The sequence below is a fragment of the Gopherus flavomarginatus genome, chromosome 3 (assembly GCF_025201925.1).
Source record: "Gopherus flavomarginatus isolate rGopFla2 chromosome 3, rGopFla2.mat.asm, whole genome shotgun sequence".
Taxonomy (NCBI): Eukaryota; Metazoa; Chordata; order Testudines; family Testudinidae; genus Gopherus; species Gopherus flavomarginatus.
The window spans coordinates 194,880,058-194,899,117 of record NC_066619.1 but is presented as its reverse complement, the minus strand read 5'-3'; the positions used below and the strand labels follow the sequence as shown (position 1 = coordinate 194,899,117).

The 19,060-nt window shown below is 40.9% G+C and overlaps 1 protein-coding gene across 6 annotated transcripts in view; it reads left to right on the top strand.

Moving 5' to 3' along the window:
- The window catches only part of MGAT4D (MGAT4 family member D), a 113,154-nt gene that overhangs the window by 42,216 nt on the left and 51,878 nt on the right, over window positions 1-19,060 (top strand). For 4 of the 6 annotated variants that reach the window (XR_007773459.1, XM_050946491.1, XM_050946490.1 and 1 more), the window contains exons 2-3: window positions 7,696-7,857; window positions 18,653-18,793. Coding sequence is in view for 5 of the 6 variants with exons in the window: in XM_050946491.1 (XP_050802448.1) it covers window positions 7,696-7,857; window positions 18,653-18,793 (303 nt within the window). In the remaining variant the exon portion in view is untranslated. Of the gene's footprint in view, window positions 1-134; window positions 469-7,695; window positions 7,858-18,652; window positions 18,794-19,060 lie in introns of those variants that run through there. The other 2 variants (XM_050946492.1, XM_050946494.1) reach the window with 2 other exon arrangements.

The window sequence follows — 19,060 nt, the reverse complement described above, 5'->3', positions numbered from 1 at the left end:
TTTTGCTGTTTAGACAAAGCTTTAGTGGACATGGTGTTCTCAAGGAAGTTACTGGAACTCGCTTCCCCTATTTTTCTGACTGATTCCAAGCTTTGCAGTGTGTCCTGAAAATGAACAAATGTATCGACTTTCCCAGGCTGTTGTGGAGGAGTAGTTAAGATGTGTATGAGTGAGTTGAAAGGGAAGATTCTTTTTCCGTTGCTGGGAGGGGCAAATTGTGAAGAATATCTTGTATAGGAGTTAAATTTGAAACTTTTTGTATGTATTTTATATCATATTAGGGAACCAAGAGACTGGAATATCCATAGTCTAAGAAGTAAAATAAATACATCTCTACCTCGATATAACATGACCCGATATAACACGAATTGGGATATAATGTGGTAAAGCAGCGCTCCGGGGGGATGGGGCTGCGCACTCTGATGGATCAAAGCAAGTTCGATATAATGCAGTTTCACCTATAATGCGGTAAGATTTTTTGGTTCCTGAGGACAGCATTATATCAGGGTAGAGGTGTACATCAAATGAAGTTAAATTTAGAATGGGCGCTAGCAGCATCTACTGTAATAATATCTAAAAAAATTTTTACTTGTTTAACACTATAATCTGTTCTAAATGGTCAAACACCAGTTTTTTGAGTACTACAAGTACCTGATGAGTTTTAGATCTTTGCATTTCAATGTTATACATAGGTGGTATAAAGGTTTCCTCTCAGTAAAAACCAAGAGATAATAACAGTTGCTGCTTTTATTGATGTGCATTTGTATTCTCTAGTGAGTCACATATGAGAATACAGTTCTTGGAAAAGCCACAGTAATGAGTACCACAGTGTTGAGGCAGTCACAGAGCAATTTCATTTTGAGTATAGTTCTGAATTAGCCTGATAATGATCTACCAAGAATCCACATTTATTCTGCTGTAGTACTTCAACTTAGTGGCCTGTAAGTATGTTTTGGTCTTCCCTTCTCTTCCCTTCCCTTCCCTTCTCTTCTCTTATTAATTTAACAGTTTCAGGCCCATGCTTTAACCTGCCTGAAAGTTATAATTTAAGAAAGCCTCCTAATCCTCAGTTTAAACTGAGAGAGAGTATTTGGCAAGGCCCTGGATGCTTTTTTATATATTAAATGCACTAAATTTTGGTCCACAACTTGTTTTCTGAATTCAGCTATTCTATCTGTGTTCCTGCCAATAACATACAGTCAGCACTGTGTAATCTCTAGAAAAGACTTAAATAGGTATGCTTGGTTTTCCCTATCATGTGTGCAGTGGCCACTGTGTCTTTGACAGTAGCAATATGCACAGACCCTAATATTTCAGGAATTAAACCTAGTTCTCATGAACATAACATATTTTCCAGTGGCTTATTAATAGATATAAAATCACCTAGAACATCCTCTACAAATTCATTATCTGCTCAAACAGTAGGGTGATCTATCTGGACTCATATATTAAAATCAGGAGCAACGTTTCTGGGACAAATTTAAAAAACATTTCTACCAAAAGACTTTCATTTAAAATGGTCATTGTATGGATTTATATATGTAAATGTGGAGATTGCTACTAGTCCATCAGTGTTATACTTCAGAAGCCTCTTACATTTACTGCAAAAAGTACAACTAAACTTTGCCAGATGGAATTGCTTAGATAAAACCTTAAAACAATTTCTGTGGAAGAATGAAAAACCTAGATTCTATTTTGACTGACTGTAAGCTTTTGTGACTGGAGCTGTCTTGTTGTGATCTATTTGTACAGGACCTTTACATTCGACCATGATATAAAATAATAAGTCTGTTAAACTTTTTCCTTTGATAATTTAATTTCTAAGCCTTTCCAAATTGGAAATTATGCACTTATGCAATCTCACGTCAAACAATAGTAGACTGGTAGCACTACAACATTTTATCCAGGACCTACTGACAGTACAAGTTACGCATGCTACCTAAACGCTAAACATCAGAACTATTCCCTTTCTGCCCACAGTCCCACATTGCTAGATCAAACCTAGTCATTAATTAACCACTGACATAAACCTAATTCAAAATGTGGGGGGAAAGTTCATCATATTTCTGGGTTAATAAATTGCTATCCACTGTTGAGACTAGATATATTACAGTGATTGGAAATCCAAAGGTCTCATAAATATCACAGATTGCTTTCAAGGTAACATTCCTCTTATTTTATTAGTTAAAACATACGTTTTACTTTCCTTGTCTGTCACCAACTCGAGGATTTTACTTTGTGTTATTTCCAGTTCCGTCCCGTCCTCTGAAATAAGAAGTCTTAGAGCAAAATTTAAGACTTGCCAACAATATGAAACAATTCACCTCCAAATTCTATTTCATGCACTGATGTACAGTGATCTGGAACGCACAGTTTCAGTTTGTAATGAGTACAGTATGTAAATATGCAATACTACACTTTGTATTCACTATGCCATTTGCTGTTCACCTATTATAACTAACAAAATCTTACTATAATAGCCTCAGTCCAAAATGCTTTCCTAAAACCTATATTTTATCTTGCCTGTGGGGCTGCCCAGTTACTAATAATTTCTGATTTCAAAGATAAGTCTATTATATAATGATGGGAACTCAGCAGCAATTTACACCATCATTTTGCCTATTGGTTTGTTTTGGTAATGTTGACACTATATACATAAAGTATATGGGTAGTCAACACTGTTCCCTTGATTTCTAAAAAGCTTATACTTAGCCTTTGAATTTCTATTGCACATTCTCTGAAACCTGAAAAAATAACTGGTAAACTGCCTTATGCTTCTAAACCTGACATATGTTAGGGAAGCAAACAACCAAATTTTATGGGTAGTGTATTGTATATTCTGATTATGATCCACTTGCAGTCTGAAATCAAATCAATATGTAAATCCTCAAACTATCATTCTACAGTAATCATCATCTTCATTTTCTGCTTCTAGCACCATAGAGGACTTTTCATAGTCAACTCTCCAGTACGTACTTGCCTTTTGTGCTAAATCTTGGTGTGCTGAATGAGTAGTTCTCATGAATAAGGTGGCCAGGATTTGGCCCTGTAACAGGGTCTACTACTTTAAAAATATTTTTGAAAAAAATTTTTTTAATAAAAAACAAAGGGGAGAAAAATTAGCAGAAAAGAATAGAAAAGTGCTAACAAAAGAGCAATATTGATTGACATTTAATGGGAATGTAATCATGGAATTTTTATTTTAAATTGAAATTTATTTCAGTCCAAATTCTAATCTTTTGTTCCCAGAATGGCACAGTGGAACTTTTCATATTTTGGTTGACTTCAGATTTAATCTTTGAGGGATGTGCTTTACTGTTAGTGGAAATTTATAGGCAGTTGCAGGAATGACAAGATTAGTTTTATCCCCAACTGATGATGATTAAAACACAGCCTCATATACTCCCAAAGAAATCGTGGCAATCTAAATCACTATCTTCTATTTTTTCTTAAGAATAATATATATATTATTATTGACTTTTTGAAGCACGAGTCTTGTATTTGTTTTTATTAGCCCTGTGCCATATTCAAAACCAACAGTTTAACTAATTTTCTTAGAACATTAGACAAAAACTAGACTCTGAAGCACCGAGGATACACATGGGCTGATTCTCAGTCAGTTAGGGCAGCTTTGCAGTGCTCGCCTAACTCAAAACTGATCTTTAAGCCTGCAGATCTGGTAAATGGAGGATCATCCCATGTAAAAGAATCCTCCAGTGTCTCCATCCTCCTAGCATAAGGACAATGTTTAGGGAAAATAAGACTATAGATAGGTAGGGCCCTATCAAATTCACGGCCATGAAAAATGTGTCACGGACTGTAAAATCTGGTCTCCCCCTGTAAAATCCTGGTATTTTGTGTGCTTTTACCCTATACTATACAAATATCTTGGGGGAGACCAGTGTCTCTTAGTGTTTCTCAAATTGTGGGCCCTGACCCAAAAGGGAGTTGTGGAGGGGGGTGGGGGTTTGCAGGGTTATTTTAGGCAGTGCCCTGCCAGCAGCAGCACAGAAGAGTGGCAATACCATACCATGCCATCCTTACTTCTGCACTGCTGCTGATGGAGGCTCTGCCTTCAGAGCTGGGCTAGCAGCCAACTCCAGCTGACCAGTTCTGAAGGCAGGGAAGTAAGGGTAGCAGTACCGCAGCGCCCTCCCTCGCCCCCCAATAACCTTGCGACCACTCCAAGGCACCAGGTTAGTATAATTTTTGGTGGTGCCCAGAACGGATCCAGTGCCACTCCCCACACCTGCCTTGTAAGCCGATATATATCCTTTCCCATGTCTCTCCACCCCCGCTCAGCTGGGGCCGGCAGCAGGGCCATGTCTCCAGGAGGGGGGACCCAGACGGGTAAAGGGACTGAGGCTGGGGCCACAGCTGGGGGTGGGCGCGAGGGCTTGGGCAGCAGCCGGGACTCTGGATGCAGTGCTGGGAGTGGAGCCCTGACTGGCAGCCGGGACCCCGCATAAAAAGTGAGTGTGCTACAGCACCCCCTGCACCCCTAGTTCATGCCCTATGAAAATAAGGTTAAGTGTGCCCTTCAAGCTGATGCTCAGTGGACAGTTTTGTACCCACATTCCTGAATATTGGTGGAGCACGGTCACCACTGGCCCATATAACTCACTGCCTATGATCACCCCACAACTCCTTGATCCCTACAACTACAACACTGTGAAATTTCAGATTTAAATAGCTGAAATCATGAAATTTACAATTTAAAAGATCCTATGACCATGAATTTGACCAAAATGGACTGTGAATTTTGTAGGGCCCTAAAGATAGGTACGCAGTGGCAATCCTCTATTCCCTTAAGAGCACCTGAGGGCTTATGGCAGCTGGTAGAACAGGTTTAAGCTATTCTAATCTATGATGGAAGGCCAGGCTGTCACAGAGCCAATTTAATAGATGGAAAAGGCTCCTTTGCACACACTGCCCATGCTGTCCCAGCTCTTCCTTGATCCCACTGAAAATCTGACTCAGAATATTTTATGTAGTATCACTGGACCAGATTTAGCTCTGTTCTATTGGTATAAATGCAAAATAGTTCCACTGAAATCTGTCGGGCAGTCCCATCAGAAAATTGGCATGTTATTCTGGCACACAGTGTTCTGTCAGATATTAAATACACAAAGTTGGAATCCTTCTAAGATTGTTAAATAATGACACTCCCCCCTCCACCCTAATCAAAGATAAGTCTTTAAGGATGGATTCCTATTCTTGGGTCTCAAGATTCATGCCTACAATGGTCAGGTATGCTCTGCTGCACTTGAAAAGCTTAGTGTTTAACTGGCTCTCCATAAGGCAATAATCATGCGCCTTAGAGAAACATAATGGATGCCAATGCCATCAATCATCAGTTTTTTCTGTCACCATGTGACAATGAGGAAGCTTGTGGTCAGTATTGCATCATTTTTTTTTTCCTGTTGGGAAAGTAAATGATAAAATCTGGATTAACTATAATGTATTTAGAAGGTGAAAAACACTGTTGTAGTTTTCTTTACATGAACCATAAGTGCATACAGAGTGATACAAATTTACCTGAGATCGTCGTTCAAAAAAGTTTTCAGTCTAAAGTCTGTTGAGCCTTGTGTACACTAAAGAAATTTACCATGAGCTTGATCCAATAAAGAGCTTATTTCTGTGTGTTATTTTAAACATGTGAGTAATCAGAGACTATTATGCATGTATTGAAATGCTTTACTGGTTCAAGGTTTACGCTAGGAAAAGTGTCCTCCTTCCCCATTTCCGCCGTCATGAATTGCCAGCATGAAGTGTTTCAGATGGTTTACATGTGTCTGGCTTAGATATGTTTTAGCAGAATTAAATAATGGTTTAGTCTGAACCATATCAGTCCACTCTGTGTTAGTGGTCATTTTGGACTGCACTAATTTAATTACTGTCCCATAGTGCTCTGGTGTCTTTTCAAAGTCTCCTAGAACCCAGTGCTTCTGGGAGCTGTGTCAAGAACTGTGGGACCAGTGTTCAGAGGGCATTGAAGAGCACTAGTATTGGACATGCAAAGCTACTACGACAGTTCCAAGCACAAATCAACATGGCTAGTGTGGCTGCATCATTTGTGCTTAATCCAGTGCAATACCAATGGTTCAGTTAGGAAGAGTTCAATTTTGATAGTATAGGAAAGCTTATTAGCCATTGCAGAACAGTCAAAAATTAATCAAATGCAAATGGGAGTGAGGAGTATAATCTTTATAGCTGGACTGCTTTGTGGAACATGAACATTGTTAAGAGTGTTGTTTTTTTTTAATGAGGGCAGTGTCTGTCATTGTACGTTATAGACTGTTAGCTCCTTTTAAAGGTTAGCTGTTTAGTTACAAAAAGTTCTAAAGGTTTTTTGTTTGTTTTGAGGAATCTCCCTTTGAGCCACTTATGGATTTACTTGCTTACACTGTACTTTGTCTGTTTATAGTTTTGTTTCTCTTTCATGGCTCCTATTTTTAGTTTAAATGGACAGTGTTTAAATTGTTTTAAATAATCATCACTCACTGCTGATTGAAAGCAATCAATGACTTAATACTCTGCCTGAAGTGTGCTTGTAAGGCATTTCTAAGAAGTTAATATAAATGCTCCCTTTTTTGTTTTGTGATTGGTCTGTTTAGTTAGGAGAGTGTGACATGCATGAATATATTGTTTCAAGAGGTCCGCGTTCAGGAGCTGAAGGCAAAGCATTCTTACCCACTCGAATTATTTCATAAATCTGATCCATCAGCATGGATAGCCTCAAAGAAATTCTGTATTTGGATGATTATTAGTGATAGATGAGCCTTTAAAAACCTGGAGGTTTTTTGGTCCAATTAAGATAAGCACCCAAAAATAGGGATGCTTTTCCAGACTTCTTGGATTTGTAAAACTAACCTGTGAGTCTCATGGGAACAGGTTCTCTTGAAAGATTTTCAATTCCACTTTCAAGACTTCCACTTTTGGCCTTGGATTAAACCAGGAAGTGCAGAGGTACACCACAAGTGAAAAACTGTGTGTGTTTTTGGGGGTCGGGGGGCTTGTGGGGAGCGGAGATGGGATGTTAGTGAAGGGACTCCTCTCATAGATTGTGGTCAATGGAGGGTATATAATATATTTTGAAGACTCTGGAAGGAAGGGTTTCATGGGAAAAAAAACCTAATCCAATTACTATGAAGTTCTTCATTATAATTCACTTCTGGAGGAAGAGCGTGTATTAGTCTATTGTAAATCTGTTATGCTTGTCCTAGCTTGCAGCTATCAAACCTACACTCTGACCCAAGTGACATTTTATCCCTATTGCTAATGTGCATGTCCTTACCTTTCTCTCCTACTTTAACTATCATCCAGTTTTCCCACTCAGTCATCTCATGCTCCTCTAATCTGTCCAGAAATCATCCTCCTTGCCTGTCACTGGGACTATACCATCCCTCACTTCAATTTCTTATACTGCCTTCTTCATCCTCAGTATTGTGTTCAGACTTCTTGTCCTCACTTTCAAGGTTCTGTATAACTGTGCTCTCCTAAATCCTGTCTTTATTTCTTAGCATTCTGTCCCCTTCTTCACTCCACCAATAAACCTTGAATCAGCTCTTTTATTTTCTGTTTTCACTCTCCTCTTCATTCTCTTTCAGTGCTGTCCCCTATTCCTGAACTCCCTCCTTATTCTAGTATATGGTTAATCTCTCCCTGAAGAAACCATTTACATTTTCATTTCAGGAAGTGGCTTAGACATGTACCAAAGCCAGTTTTTGGAACTTCATCAAAGATTGTTATATGCCGAAAAAGAAAATAAAAAAAGATCCCATGAGTTGAGCATTGTCCTGGATGCAATTAAGCGGGTAGTAGCAGAGAGACTGAACTCTACAGCAAATCATACAGGTTTGTGCTCATCAAAATTTTTCTTCCTAAAGAGATTACATTATTATATACTCAGGGCCCAATTCTGCTTCCACTAATGTTAATGGGAACAAAACTATAGACTTTGATGATGGCAGTATCAGGCCCTTATATGATTAAAAAGAGGGTGAGAGAAGCCTTTTACCATTCTTTAATTAGGTCCTAATAATACTTACCTAATGCATGACAATTTGTGGGATTGGTTGCTTGGAACCTGAGAGAACTCTAAGAACATTTTTCTATCATTCTTTTCTCATTTCATTTGTCTTGTGAAGAATCCTTCATGCTTTACCTTTTCCCCCCAAATTTCAAAAGAGGGGGCATTAAAAAAAATAGATCTATGAAATGTTTCCCCCTTTCTCATCCTACTTTGCTTATGAGAAGCAGACTAGAATGCATTTATTACTGAAGGCCTCTCTTTCTCTTGCATCTTTGCACATTCATGCACTTTCGGTACATTTTTAAAGTTGGACAACAAATACTAGAAGTAATCCCAATTCAGTTAATCATATTCAGTTGGCCTGACTTTCCCCTGTAATTTAATTAGAACTTTTATTCACTTCTCTTTCAAAAACACATTAGGCCCTACTGCTTCAGCAACTACTGCACATACTCAAGATGATCTACCCTGACTCTAGTGGTTGCAGTATGATGGATTAGGCAGTTAGCCCTGTCCCGTGGAGGAGCAGTAAGGCAGAGCAGGAGCTAGCCATCACACATCCCTGGTGACGTAAGCACAGCTTCCTCCAAAAGCTGTTCTCATTGCTGCTAACCCATTGTCAAGAGGGAGTGGAGAGAATGAGAGGAGCTGCCTTCTTGTGGGGAGATGGATTAAGGGATCTTATCTTGTAGTTAAAATGTGGGACACTGGTCTCAACACAAAATATTTAAGAATTATTTCTGATAGTTCCAAATAGAATACACGGAACTATTCTATACACGGAATAGAAAAAAGCTTTGGGTTTTTATAATTAAAATATTTTATTAAAAATTGAAAGGGAGGAGGAATTAAGATGTGCATCATTGTCTTCCTGACTATTTTGCCTGTATGCATTATCTTGTTTCCTCACTTGTTTTGTTTTTTGGTTTTTAGTTCCCAGTCCAGTATTGACTCAGTGGGATTATTCACAAGCTTAAAGTTAAGAAAATGTTTAGGTGTTTGCAGGATCTGGCCTTGGATTATAAACTCTGGAGTAGAGGCCATGTTGTACGACTTTTGCCCATGGCTACCTCAGTGAGGGCCTGATTCTGACTGCGATCTAAATAATAATTTGGGGCGGTCCTCTTTCCATATTTAGAAATCAAGGTCAGCTGGGGAAGAATTTAGGAAAATCAACCTGGTTGATGGTACCCCACAGGAAGCCAGGTAGGGAGAGGAGAGAAGGAGATATGCAGTAACAACTTTTTCTATCCGTACAAAACAAAAACACACCTTATACACAACATTTTTAGGTACCAAGGCTGCAAGGAGCTCCTTGCAGGATCAGAACCTGAATCTGTGTGTGGTGAAAGACAATCTTTGAAGAAGCAGCTTTTCACCCCTCAATACAGTGATGGCTGAGTGCAGAATTCCCACCTAAACAACAAAATGGTTCAGAGTGTCCATAGCATTCTGCCCATTAAAGCTGGTTGAAAAACAATTTTGTGAAAAATTTTAAAGTTTCCATTTCACAGGGCTCAAACCAAATATTAAAAAAAACTTTTTATTAAATATTTTTTTGAAAAAACTGAATTTTCATTTTTCCATTTTCTGCCCCTCTTCTCTTTTGTGTCACTGGGTGCAATAAAATTAACAATATCCACAATTTTTTTCACTTCTTCCTTTTTTTGTCTCTTTCCTCCATTTTTCCCTAGCTGAGGAAGTTTTGAAAAGTTGCAGAATGGAAAAAGGAGTAGAGGGGAATGTGGAGAAAAAGCCATGGACATCATTCATTCTTTTGTATTCAGTGGCAAAAAAAGAGAAATAACTGTTTAAAATGTGGGGTTCAATTCACAACAAAATGAAAATTTTCCCTTCAAAATTTCTTGTAGCATTTTTTTTGTCAGTCACATTTTTTCCCCATAAATCCTATTTTTAAGCAAGAATATTTTCTAGTTGAAAAATTTTGACCAACTCTACTGTCCATGTTGTGAATTCCACTGTCCATGCTGTCCCGGGTAAAGAATGAAAAAGGCAGGTAACAGGGAGTAATGGAGAACAGGAAATCAGAGTCCTGTTTCTGCTAACTTGCACCCAGTGAGTAGGTTTTGGGGGTTTCTTTTTCGAGTGATTGCACATGCGCATTCCACTCCATATGCATGTGGGCCCCAAGCACAGGCACCAGACATTTTTTCCTCAGTGGTACCCGTGAGGGCAGTTCAAGCGCTCTCAGGTGCCAGGCGCTTATAGCACCTATATAAAGTACCCAGCCAACCCGGTGCCCCTCAGTTCCTTTTTACTGCCCATGATGGTCACTGGAACTACTATCCTTGCTTTGGCAAGCTCTGTGTTGTTTTTCCTTTTTGCATGTCTGACCATAGTTGTAAATAGTTTAGCCAGTTTTTAGTGAAAACCCAAAAGCAAAGGAATCCAAGAAACTGGATTTATTAGGTAGAATATTTTATTCTTCAGGATTGCAAACCAGCAGGTGGTGTTAGGCAGATCTGATTTCAACACTTGGGACTCATGCAGAAGTTCAAGGACTTGCTCCCTCAGGATGCCAGGCAAGAGTTCTCCTTGTTGGTGGACAAGGGAAAATCAGTAGCAAGGGCCTCGTTGCAAGCTGTTTTGGATGCAGCTGATTCAGCAGCTTGGTTCATGGCTTCAGCAGTAGCCATGCATAGGAGTTCATGGCTACAGTCTTTGAGTCTCCTGTAGGAGGTCCAGCAAACCCTTCTGGATCTACCCTCGAAGGAGCTTTGATTTTTTTAGAACAGACTGATGTGAAGCTTCATTGGTTAAAGGACTCTAGGGCCAGCCTTAAGTCCCTTGGTTTGTACACACCAATGACTTCAAGGAAGCACTAAATGTCCCAACAGCCTGTTCTATACTCTGTGCTGCCTATCTGTCAGGATCTGCAGAGAAAAAGAAGCAAGGATTTTAGGCATAGGCCATCACCCCTTGCTAGCTCAACATCCATGCTTGCCCACCTAGACATTCAGGGGGCTCTAAGCAGGCCTTTTGACAAAACACTTGAGGGTGCCATACCAGTTCCCATGATGCCAGACCCTGTTTCTCCTTTGTTTACAACCTCGTCTCCCACTTTCTCAGTGCATGGTCCTGTATCGCCATGGACCCTTCGGTGTTGAAAATGGTGGACGTGAGATACACCCTCAAGTTTACTTCCGCACCTTCGTCCCATCCTCCCTACCTATCTCACTTCAGGGATTTCTCTCATGAAGAACTTCTGGCTCAGGAGAGTCAATCCCTCCTTTGGATGGGAGCCATGAAAGAGGTTCCGGAGCATTTAAGAGAGAACGGATTCTACTTCCATTATTTCCTAGTCCCAAAAGCCAAGGATGGTCTCAAACTCATTTTAGACCTGCACCACCTCAACAGCTACCTCAAGAAATTAAAGTTCTGCATGGTCACCTTGGCATTCATTATCCCCTCCCTGGATCCCTGGGACAGGTACACTGCCCTTGATTTAAGAGACACCTGTTTTCATATATTGATATACCAAAGTCACAGAAGGCTCCTCAGATTCGTAGTGAACCACAGACACTACCACTTCATGGTACTCCCGTTCTGCCTGTCTGACGCTCCAAGGGTGTTTACAAAATATTTGATGATAATGGCAGCCTTCCGAAGAGAGCAGGGGTGCAGGTCTACCCTTATCTGGACGACTGGCTAATCAAGGGATGGTCCACGGCTCATGTAGTATCCAGCTTTGGGCTTATCTGGGCCTAGGCCTTTTGATAAATCTGCCCTCACTCTGGTACAGAAGATACAGTTTATCGGAGCAGTGTTCAACGCCTCTCGAGCCAAAGCCTACATTTCAGAGGGTCATTTAAGGCAACTAGATCCCTAATAGCACACCTCAAAGGCCATCCCATCACAACATCCAGAACTTGTCTGAGGCTTTTAGGCCACGTGGCTTGGTGCACATATGTGGTGCAGCATGCAAGGCTGCGCCTCAAGCCCCTCCACACGTGGCTGACTTCAGTGTACTCACCAAACTGCCATCATCTGGACTTCGTACTCACGGTGCCCCCTTGTATTCTTGTCTCCCTCATTTAGTGGGTGGACCTGCTCAATATTAGTGCATAGGTTCCCTTTATATGGCCCCAACTGTCAGTGACCCCGATCTCAGATGCATCAGCACTAGGATGGGGAGCTCACTTGGGGTCCCTCAGAACTCAAGATCTTTGGTCTCCAGAAGAACTTTCTCTTCACATCAGTGTCCAAGAACTCGGAGCAATTCACCTGGTCTGCTAGGCTTTCCTGCTGCATATTATGGGCAGAGATTTGTTCTTATGGACAATGCTGCTGCTATGTTCTGTCTTAACAGGCAAAGAGGAGCTCAGTCTTCCAGCCTATGTCAGGAAGTGATTCAGCTATGGGAATTCTGTGTAGCCCACTCAATCAACCTAGAGGCCTCTTACCTTCCAGGAGCCCAAAATGAGCTGGGAGATCTCCTAAGCAGGACTTTCTTGAGTCACCATCAATGGTCCCTTCGCCTGGATGTGGTGAGGGATGCTTTCCAGCAGTGGGGGACTCCCCAGATACACCAATTTGCAATCCAGTACAACAAAATGACACCAGTTCTGCTCCCTGTGAAGCCACAGTCCAGGGGCTATCACACATGCCTTTCTGATACTGCGGATGGAACACCTTTACTACACTATTCCCCCATCCTGCTTGTACATAGAGTACTTCTAAAGATCAGGGGACCAGGTCATTTTGATAGCCCCAGCATGGCCCTGCCAACACTGGTTCTGCCACTTTGCTTGGCCTCTCAGTGGTAACTCCAATCCCACTTCTGTTACACCTGGACGTGATCTCTCAGGACCATTGCTGGCTGCTCCACCTGAACCCAAGCTCCCTTCACCTAACAGCCTGGAAGCTCCATGGCTAAACCTCAAAGAGCAGGCTTGCTCAGAGGAAGTTTGTCAGGTTCTACTAGGGAGTAGGAAGCCCTCAACCAGGGCTACTTAACTTTACAAGTGGAAGCAGTTTTTAGTCTGCATGTTCCAAAGCGGGATCTCGCCCACGTAGTCATCCTTACAAGAAATACTTGAGTATCTATTACACCTGAAGCAGCATGATTTAGCTATCTCTTTTATCAAGGTTCACCTTGCAGCAATAGTGGCTTTCCGCCCCCAGGTGGATAACCAGTCCGTGTTTTCACATGACATGTCCATCTAATTTCTGAAGGGACTAGAGATATTATATCCTCAAATAAGAGAGCCATTTCCTCCCTGGGACCTGAACTTGGTCTTATTAAAGCTTATGGGACCTCATTTGAACCGTTGGCAATGTGCACCTTATTGTACCTCTCCTGGAAAGTGGTTTTCTTAATGGCCATCACTTTGGCCAGGAAGGTCTTGGAGTTCAGGCCCTGACATCAGAGCCTTTATACACAGTCTTCTTTAAAGACAAAGTTCAGTTACCCACTTTTTCCTTACCTGACCCCAGTTTCCTACCAAAGGTAGTATCTCAATTTTATAACAATCAGGCACTCTGCGTTCCGGTCTTTTACCCTAAGTCGCATACAAAGCAGCACCTTCACTCACAGGGCTCACCTAACATCCAAGCTTTCTGCATAGAATGAACTAAACCATTCAGAAAGTCCACCCAACTATTTGTAGCAAACAAGATGAAGGGTCTCCTGATCTCTTTGCAGACAGTCTCATCCTGGATTAAGTCTTGCATTCATGCTAGTTGCAATCAGGCTGGGGGTGCCTCCTTCCAAATATCCCAATGGCTCATTCCACAAGGTCACAAGCACTGTCAGCAGCATTTGGCAGGCAGATCTCTGTCCTGGATGTTTGCAAAGCAGTGACTTGGTCATTGGTGCATACGCTCTCCTCCCATTACACCATCACACAGCAGTCCAGAGATGATGCCAGATTTGATCAAGCAGTCTTGTGTCCATGAACTCCAGTCCCTCCACCTATTCAGCTGCTAGGGAGTCACCTGGAGTGGAGCACACATATACAATCACTTTAAAAAAAAACACCAGTTACTTTCTGTAACTGTTGTTCTTTGACATGTCCGTTCCACGACACGCCCTCTTATCCCTCTCCATAGGAGTCTTCTGGAAAGAAGGAACTGAGGAAGTATGGGGTCGGCTGGGTACTTTATACCAGCACGATGAGCACACAGCATTAGAGGGTGCTCGAGCTGCCCCGACACGTACTACTGAAGAAAACAGGCTGTGCTAAGGGTGTGCGCACGCCTGGAGTGGAATGGACATGTGCAACACATCTCAAAGAACCACAGTTGCAAAAGATTAGTAATATTTTTTTCTTTGTTTTACGGTGCTTAGGGGATTGTCTTCTGATGGAGGACAACATTTCCATTTCTGAATCAATAAGTCTGTTATGGAGCTAACAGCTATGGAGCTGTGGCTTTTCAGAGTTCATGCAGCTTGGAAGGCTATTATTGTTTGTGTTGGATAGAACTCACTGCTGTATAACTCTGGTGTAGAATGCCTTCTGTCTTCCTACCTCAATGTGGACTGCACTTCAGGGCTGGTCTACACTACACAGTTAGGTCAACATAAGGCAGCTTATGTCAACTTAAATTATGTCAGTCTCTACACTACAGCTTTCCTCCCACCAATGCCAGTTCCCTACTACACCAACATTATAACTCCACCTCCACAAGAGGCTTAAGGCTTATGTTGGTGTAGTTAGGGTGATGCGGAGTCTATATAGACACTGCATCCCTTACATTGACTGTCTTGTCAATTAAAGCCCCTGCTCCACTGGAGAACTTGGCAGCTGGATTCTGCTCTGGACTGCAAGCTGAGGTGAGATGCCTAAGTGGCTCCCCACCCACTCTCTGCTCAGTGAGCCATGCAATTGATAAGATGCCTGGCTCCCAGTGAGGAACGAGCAGGCAAAGGTGCCTGAGAAGCCAGGGCCAGCTGGACCCTGCTCTCCAGTGATGAGAAGCCCCAGGTGGCTTCCCCCAGTTCCTGGCAAGGAACGGGTAGGGGAGAAGCTGTGAGTGACTTCCCCCGGCTCCTGGCGGGGAATAGAAAGCCTGGGGGGGGCACCAACCTGCCAGGAGCCCAGGAGCCAGTGGGCAGCCAGGCTCCCGCCAGAGAGCTGCCAGCAGAGCTGAGATGGGCTGTCAGCTCCCAATGCTGACCCCTTTAGGTCAGTGAACGCAGTTCTGGTGAGGACACGCACTGTCAACCCAAGGAGGGTAGAGTGGACATGCACCTAATATATAAATTGACCTAATATACGTTGATTTAAGTTTGTGGTGTAGACATATCCCCAGTGGTAGTAATTACTGTGAGTGTACATTGGTTAACTTCAGGGGCAAATGGCCAGTGCACATTTTACTTATATGTCAGCCATGATAATTATGGGTGTTTGTCTGTACCTATTGCTGAAAAAGTGATGTATAAATGTAAGCCACTGTAATATCTTAATATGGCCTATATGCTTTCACAAGTATATGGCAATTATTTTTTGTTTCAGGTATCCATTTTATGAAATTCTGCAATGAAAGGAACTCATTGTGAAGCACAATGGGATTCATACCATGTAACAACTGCTTTTCAGGAACTACAAGCATCAAGTGCTTATATTATTGCATTATGACCGGAGGTGTTAGTCATGAGTCTGCTCATTCCTGTTTTTATTTCTGGCATATAGTTTTGTTTCCCTTTACACTCTGTGCCATTCTTTCCTTCCCTTTTTAACAGCTTACCTTTCTTTATTATTATTTCTTAAATTATCTAGAAAGTCAACTCTAAAGAGAAAGGTAAAAAACCTCTGAAGAGTAATCAAGCCACATGGTTGAAATGTTTGACTTTTGAATCTGTTTCTTCGTAGCAGGGAGATGTCCTTCTCAGAAACCCTCTGACTATCAAAACAAGTTATGAATTTGTTTGGGTTTTTAAGAGGAAAATTTGAAATGGGTTAAAAGTTAACACACAGACCTTTCAAAAGGGAGAGTATATTCAAAAATTAGAATAAAAGTTTAGGAACATTATGCTCCTGTCAAAAAACCTAACGAATCTTGGACCAATGCTTGGGGCCCAGTTCCATCAGGCTCAGACTTGGTGGAGCTCCAGGAAGTAGGGGAGAGAAAGGTGACTAATTTATGACATACCAGCAAGGATTTGCAAAGCACAATAAACTCCAGCCCCATCTATCACTTCTCCAACATGGCATATATATGGCTATTCTGGCTTTAAGATGGTGTGATGGGGTGTATAAACCCTCCACAAGTTAAAAGATTGCTGGGAACTCAGTCAGCCCAGCACTGTGACACCTGAAACAGGTGTTGGACTTTGAAACATGAGCTAAAAAAGTGGCTGGCTGGGAGAGAGAGCAGACTTTCAGCTCTCACTGTGGGTGGGAAGGTTGGCTGGGGCCAGGAACTCAGGAATGGTTACCTATGAGAGCCCTCCCCCACTCCCCTTAGGGTTTGGAAGAGTTGTGTTTATTTTGGACTTTGGGTACTCTGGAAGGGATGGAACTTTTATCTGACCTAGCTGGAGGGCCGGGTCACCTTAACCTTAAGCTGTTGGCAGCTGGGCTGTTCTGCTCAAGGCCAAGATGGAGGCAGAGGCACTGCTCAGCTACACCACACCATATGAGGGCATGCAGGGAGGGTGTGTAGCCACTGATGGGTTTGTGCAACTTGGAGATTACCCAGTACCATCAGAACTCCAGTTTTCTATGTGATTTGCACAGACTGAAAAGTATAAGATCTCTAGAAACAGAGATGAAGATATGTCCCCTGAAGTCTTCTCAGTCCTTTCTCAGGCAAATCAGAGGAGTTTTGCTCTCTTTCAGGCCTATATATGTGCTTGTTCTCATATATAACTACATGAGCATGGGTAGTCCCAGGGAGGGAATGACACAGGCAGAATTCTCATATAATAATGTACATAAGAGTTCGACCTGTGTCAAGACACCAGAAATAAGCCCTGATAAAGTTAAGTTTTATAATGATTTCTTGCTTGCTGCTTAGCAGGTACACATTAGAGTGAAAAAGATTTTTTGCTGCTCATGTTCTTTTCTTAAAACAAAACAAAGAGTAAGGTATTTCATTTAGTCCTTTCAAATATTTATTAGTTTATCTAATGGTATCCATCATCTTTGCACATTGAGTGCCTTGTATTAATTACTAGTAAGTGAAAAATATTTTTGTTTCACCAGTTTTTAATTGACCTCTGAATGATTTTAGGAACAGGCTGTATAGGTTTTTAGTAGCTTTTCTAATCCTATATTTTAGCAATTTCCTAGCATTTATTCTGAATAATGTTTCACAAAACGAGCCCATAGAAATGTAATATTTATATCTAGACAGCTGAAGTTAGCAAATGACAATTATTGACTTCAATTAATTGTATTTGGTAATTTTGGATTATTTTTATAAATTTGCATTTGGATTATTTCAACATTGATAAGTATTTTTAATTAAATGTCACACTCTCCCTTTTAAAATTCTGACGATTCAAGAGTAAATAAGCGCTACATATTACTTTTCACTACTGCAGTTTTTGTTTGCTCAATATCTGTTTAAAGGTCATGGTCCCATTGTCCTTGTAAACAATGGGAGTTTTAACTGTATAAGGACATCCGATTCAGGCCCTTCATGTGCTCAGTGAAAAACTCCATGCATTGCATTCTAAGAGAGGGGGTTCACCATTTGCCTGCTGGGAAACACTGAAAGTTATGGATTAGGAATTACTGATATTCATGATATTTCTTGTTTATTTACAACTGACAAAAATTATCCTCTCCAATTGTTACACCCACTTGTTGGCTCTTCTCTCAAATGAGGCCTAATCCTGCAACTGCTTATGCATAAGCAGAGCACCTACAGAGCCTCATTGAAATCAGTCGACCTATGTATGGATGCAGGAATCTGCCTATGTGCAAGCAGTTGCAGGACTGGGGCATTTAACAGTCAGATCTCTGGTCAGGGACTCTCTCTTACTATTTTTTTTTAAAAGAAATCCTAATACAGTAGAATCCCAATCTGATTGGGACTTCTGGGTGCTACTGTAATACAAATTAGAGCTGGTCTAGAAAATTAACTTTCCATCCTGAACAAAAATAAAATTAAAATGTTTTGAGTCAGCTGAGCCAAAACATTTTGATACACATGAAGTGTTTCAATTCTGACATTTAAAATTAAATTTCAAAATGAGAAATCAAAACTTTTTGTTCCAAAAATACCAAACCAGGACACTTTGACAATTTCAAAACAATTTTTGCAATTTTTCCTAATTAAAAAAAAAACACGTTGGTTTTGTTGAAAAGGCATTTTCTGACAGCAAATTGTTCTGAGGAAATGTTTCTGACCAACTGTAATACAAACACATCACAATAATAGACTCATTTGGGGCCTGTTCCTGCAGTCCATCAGAGACTTTGGGAAACTTATTTTTGATTGAAGCATCTGCTATTTAACTTCTGCAATCAACAGGAAATCTAATCATTGATCACCATGAAGAAGAATTGATTTGACCTACAGTAATCTCTGATAAAATGGCTCTGATTTTAATAAGCTTGCATTTGTAATATACTAAACTTTTATTTGAGAGAATATATTTGTCAGAATAATGACCTCAGTCCTCTTCTGTTTTTGTTTTTTAAGATGCTATGAAGTGGAAAGTGTTAAATCTCACCAGCAAACTCCCTTTGCATCTTACAAACATACACTACTACCTACCTCACCTCCGGGATCGTGAAAACAGCCTTTACCCAAATGTTGTCATTGGACAAGGGAGAACTGGAGGTAAGAGCTAAAATTTAATATTTGGTGGCATTTTTCTTTTCACTCTGAAGAAACAGACAAGGTTTGTGGTTTCAGAATTTGGCTTATTAACGTATACATTTTTATCTTTATTATACCTATTTGAAAATATCACTTAATGCTTTACAGTAGTTCAGTACGTGTTTTTTCTGAAGACAAGTTCTAACAGCCTAGCAACTAACTATACAGTTGCAAATTTCTCTGTGCATGTAGTTGGTAGAAAAAACATTGGAGAAATATAAGTATTTA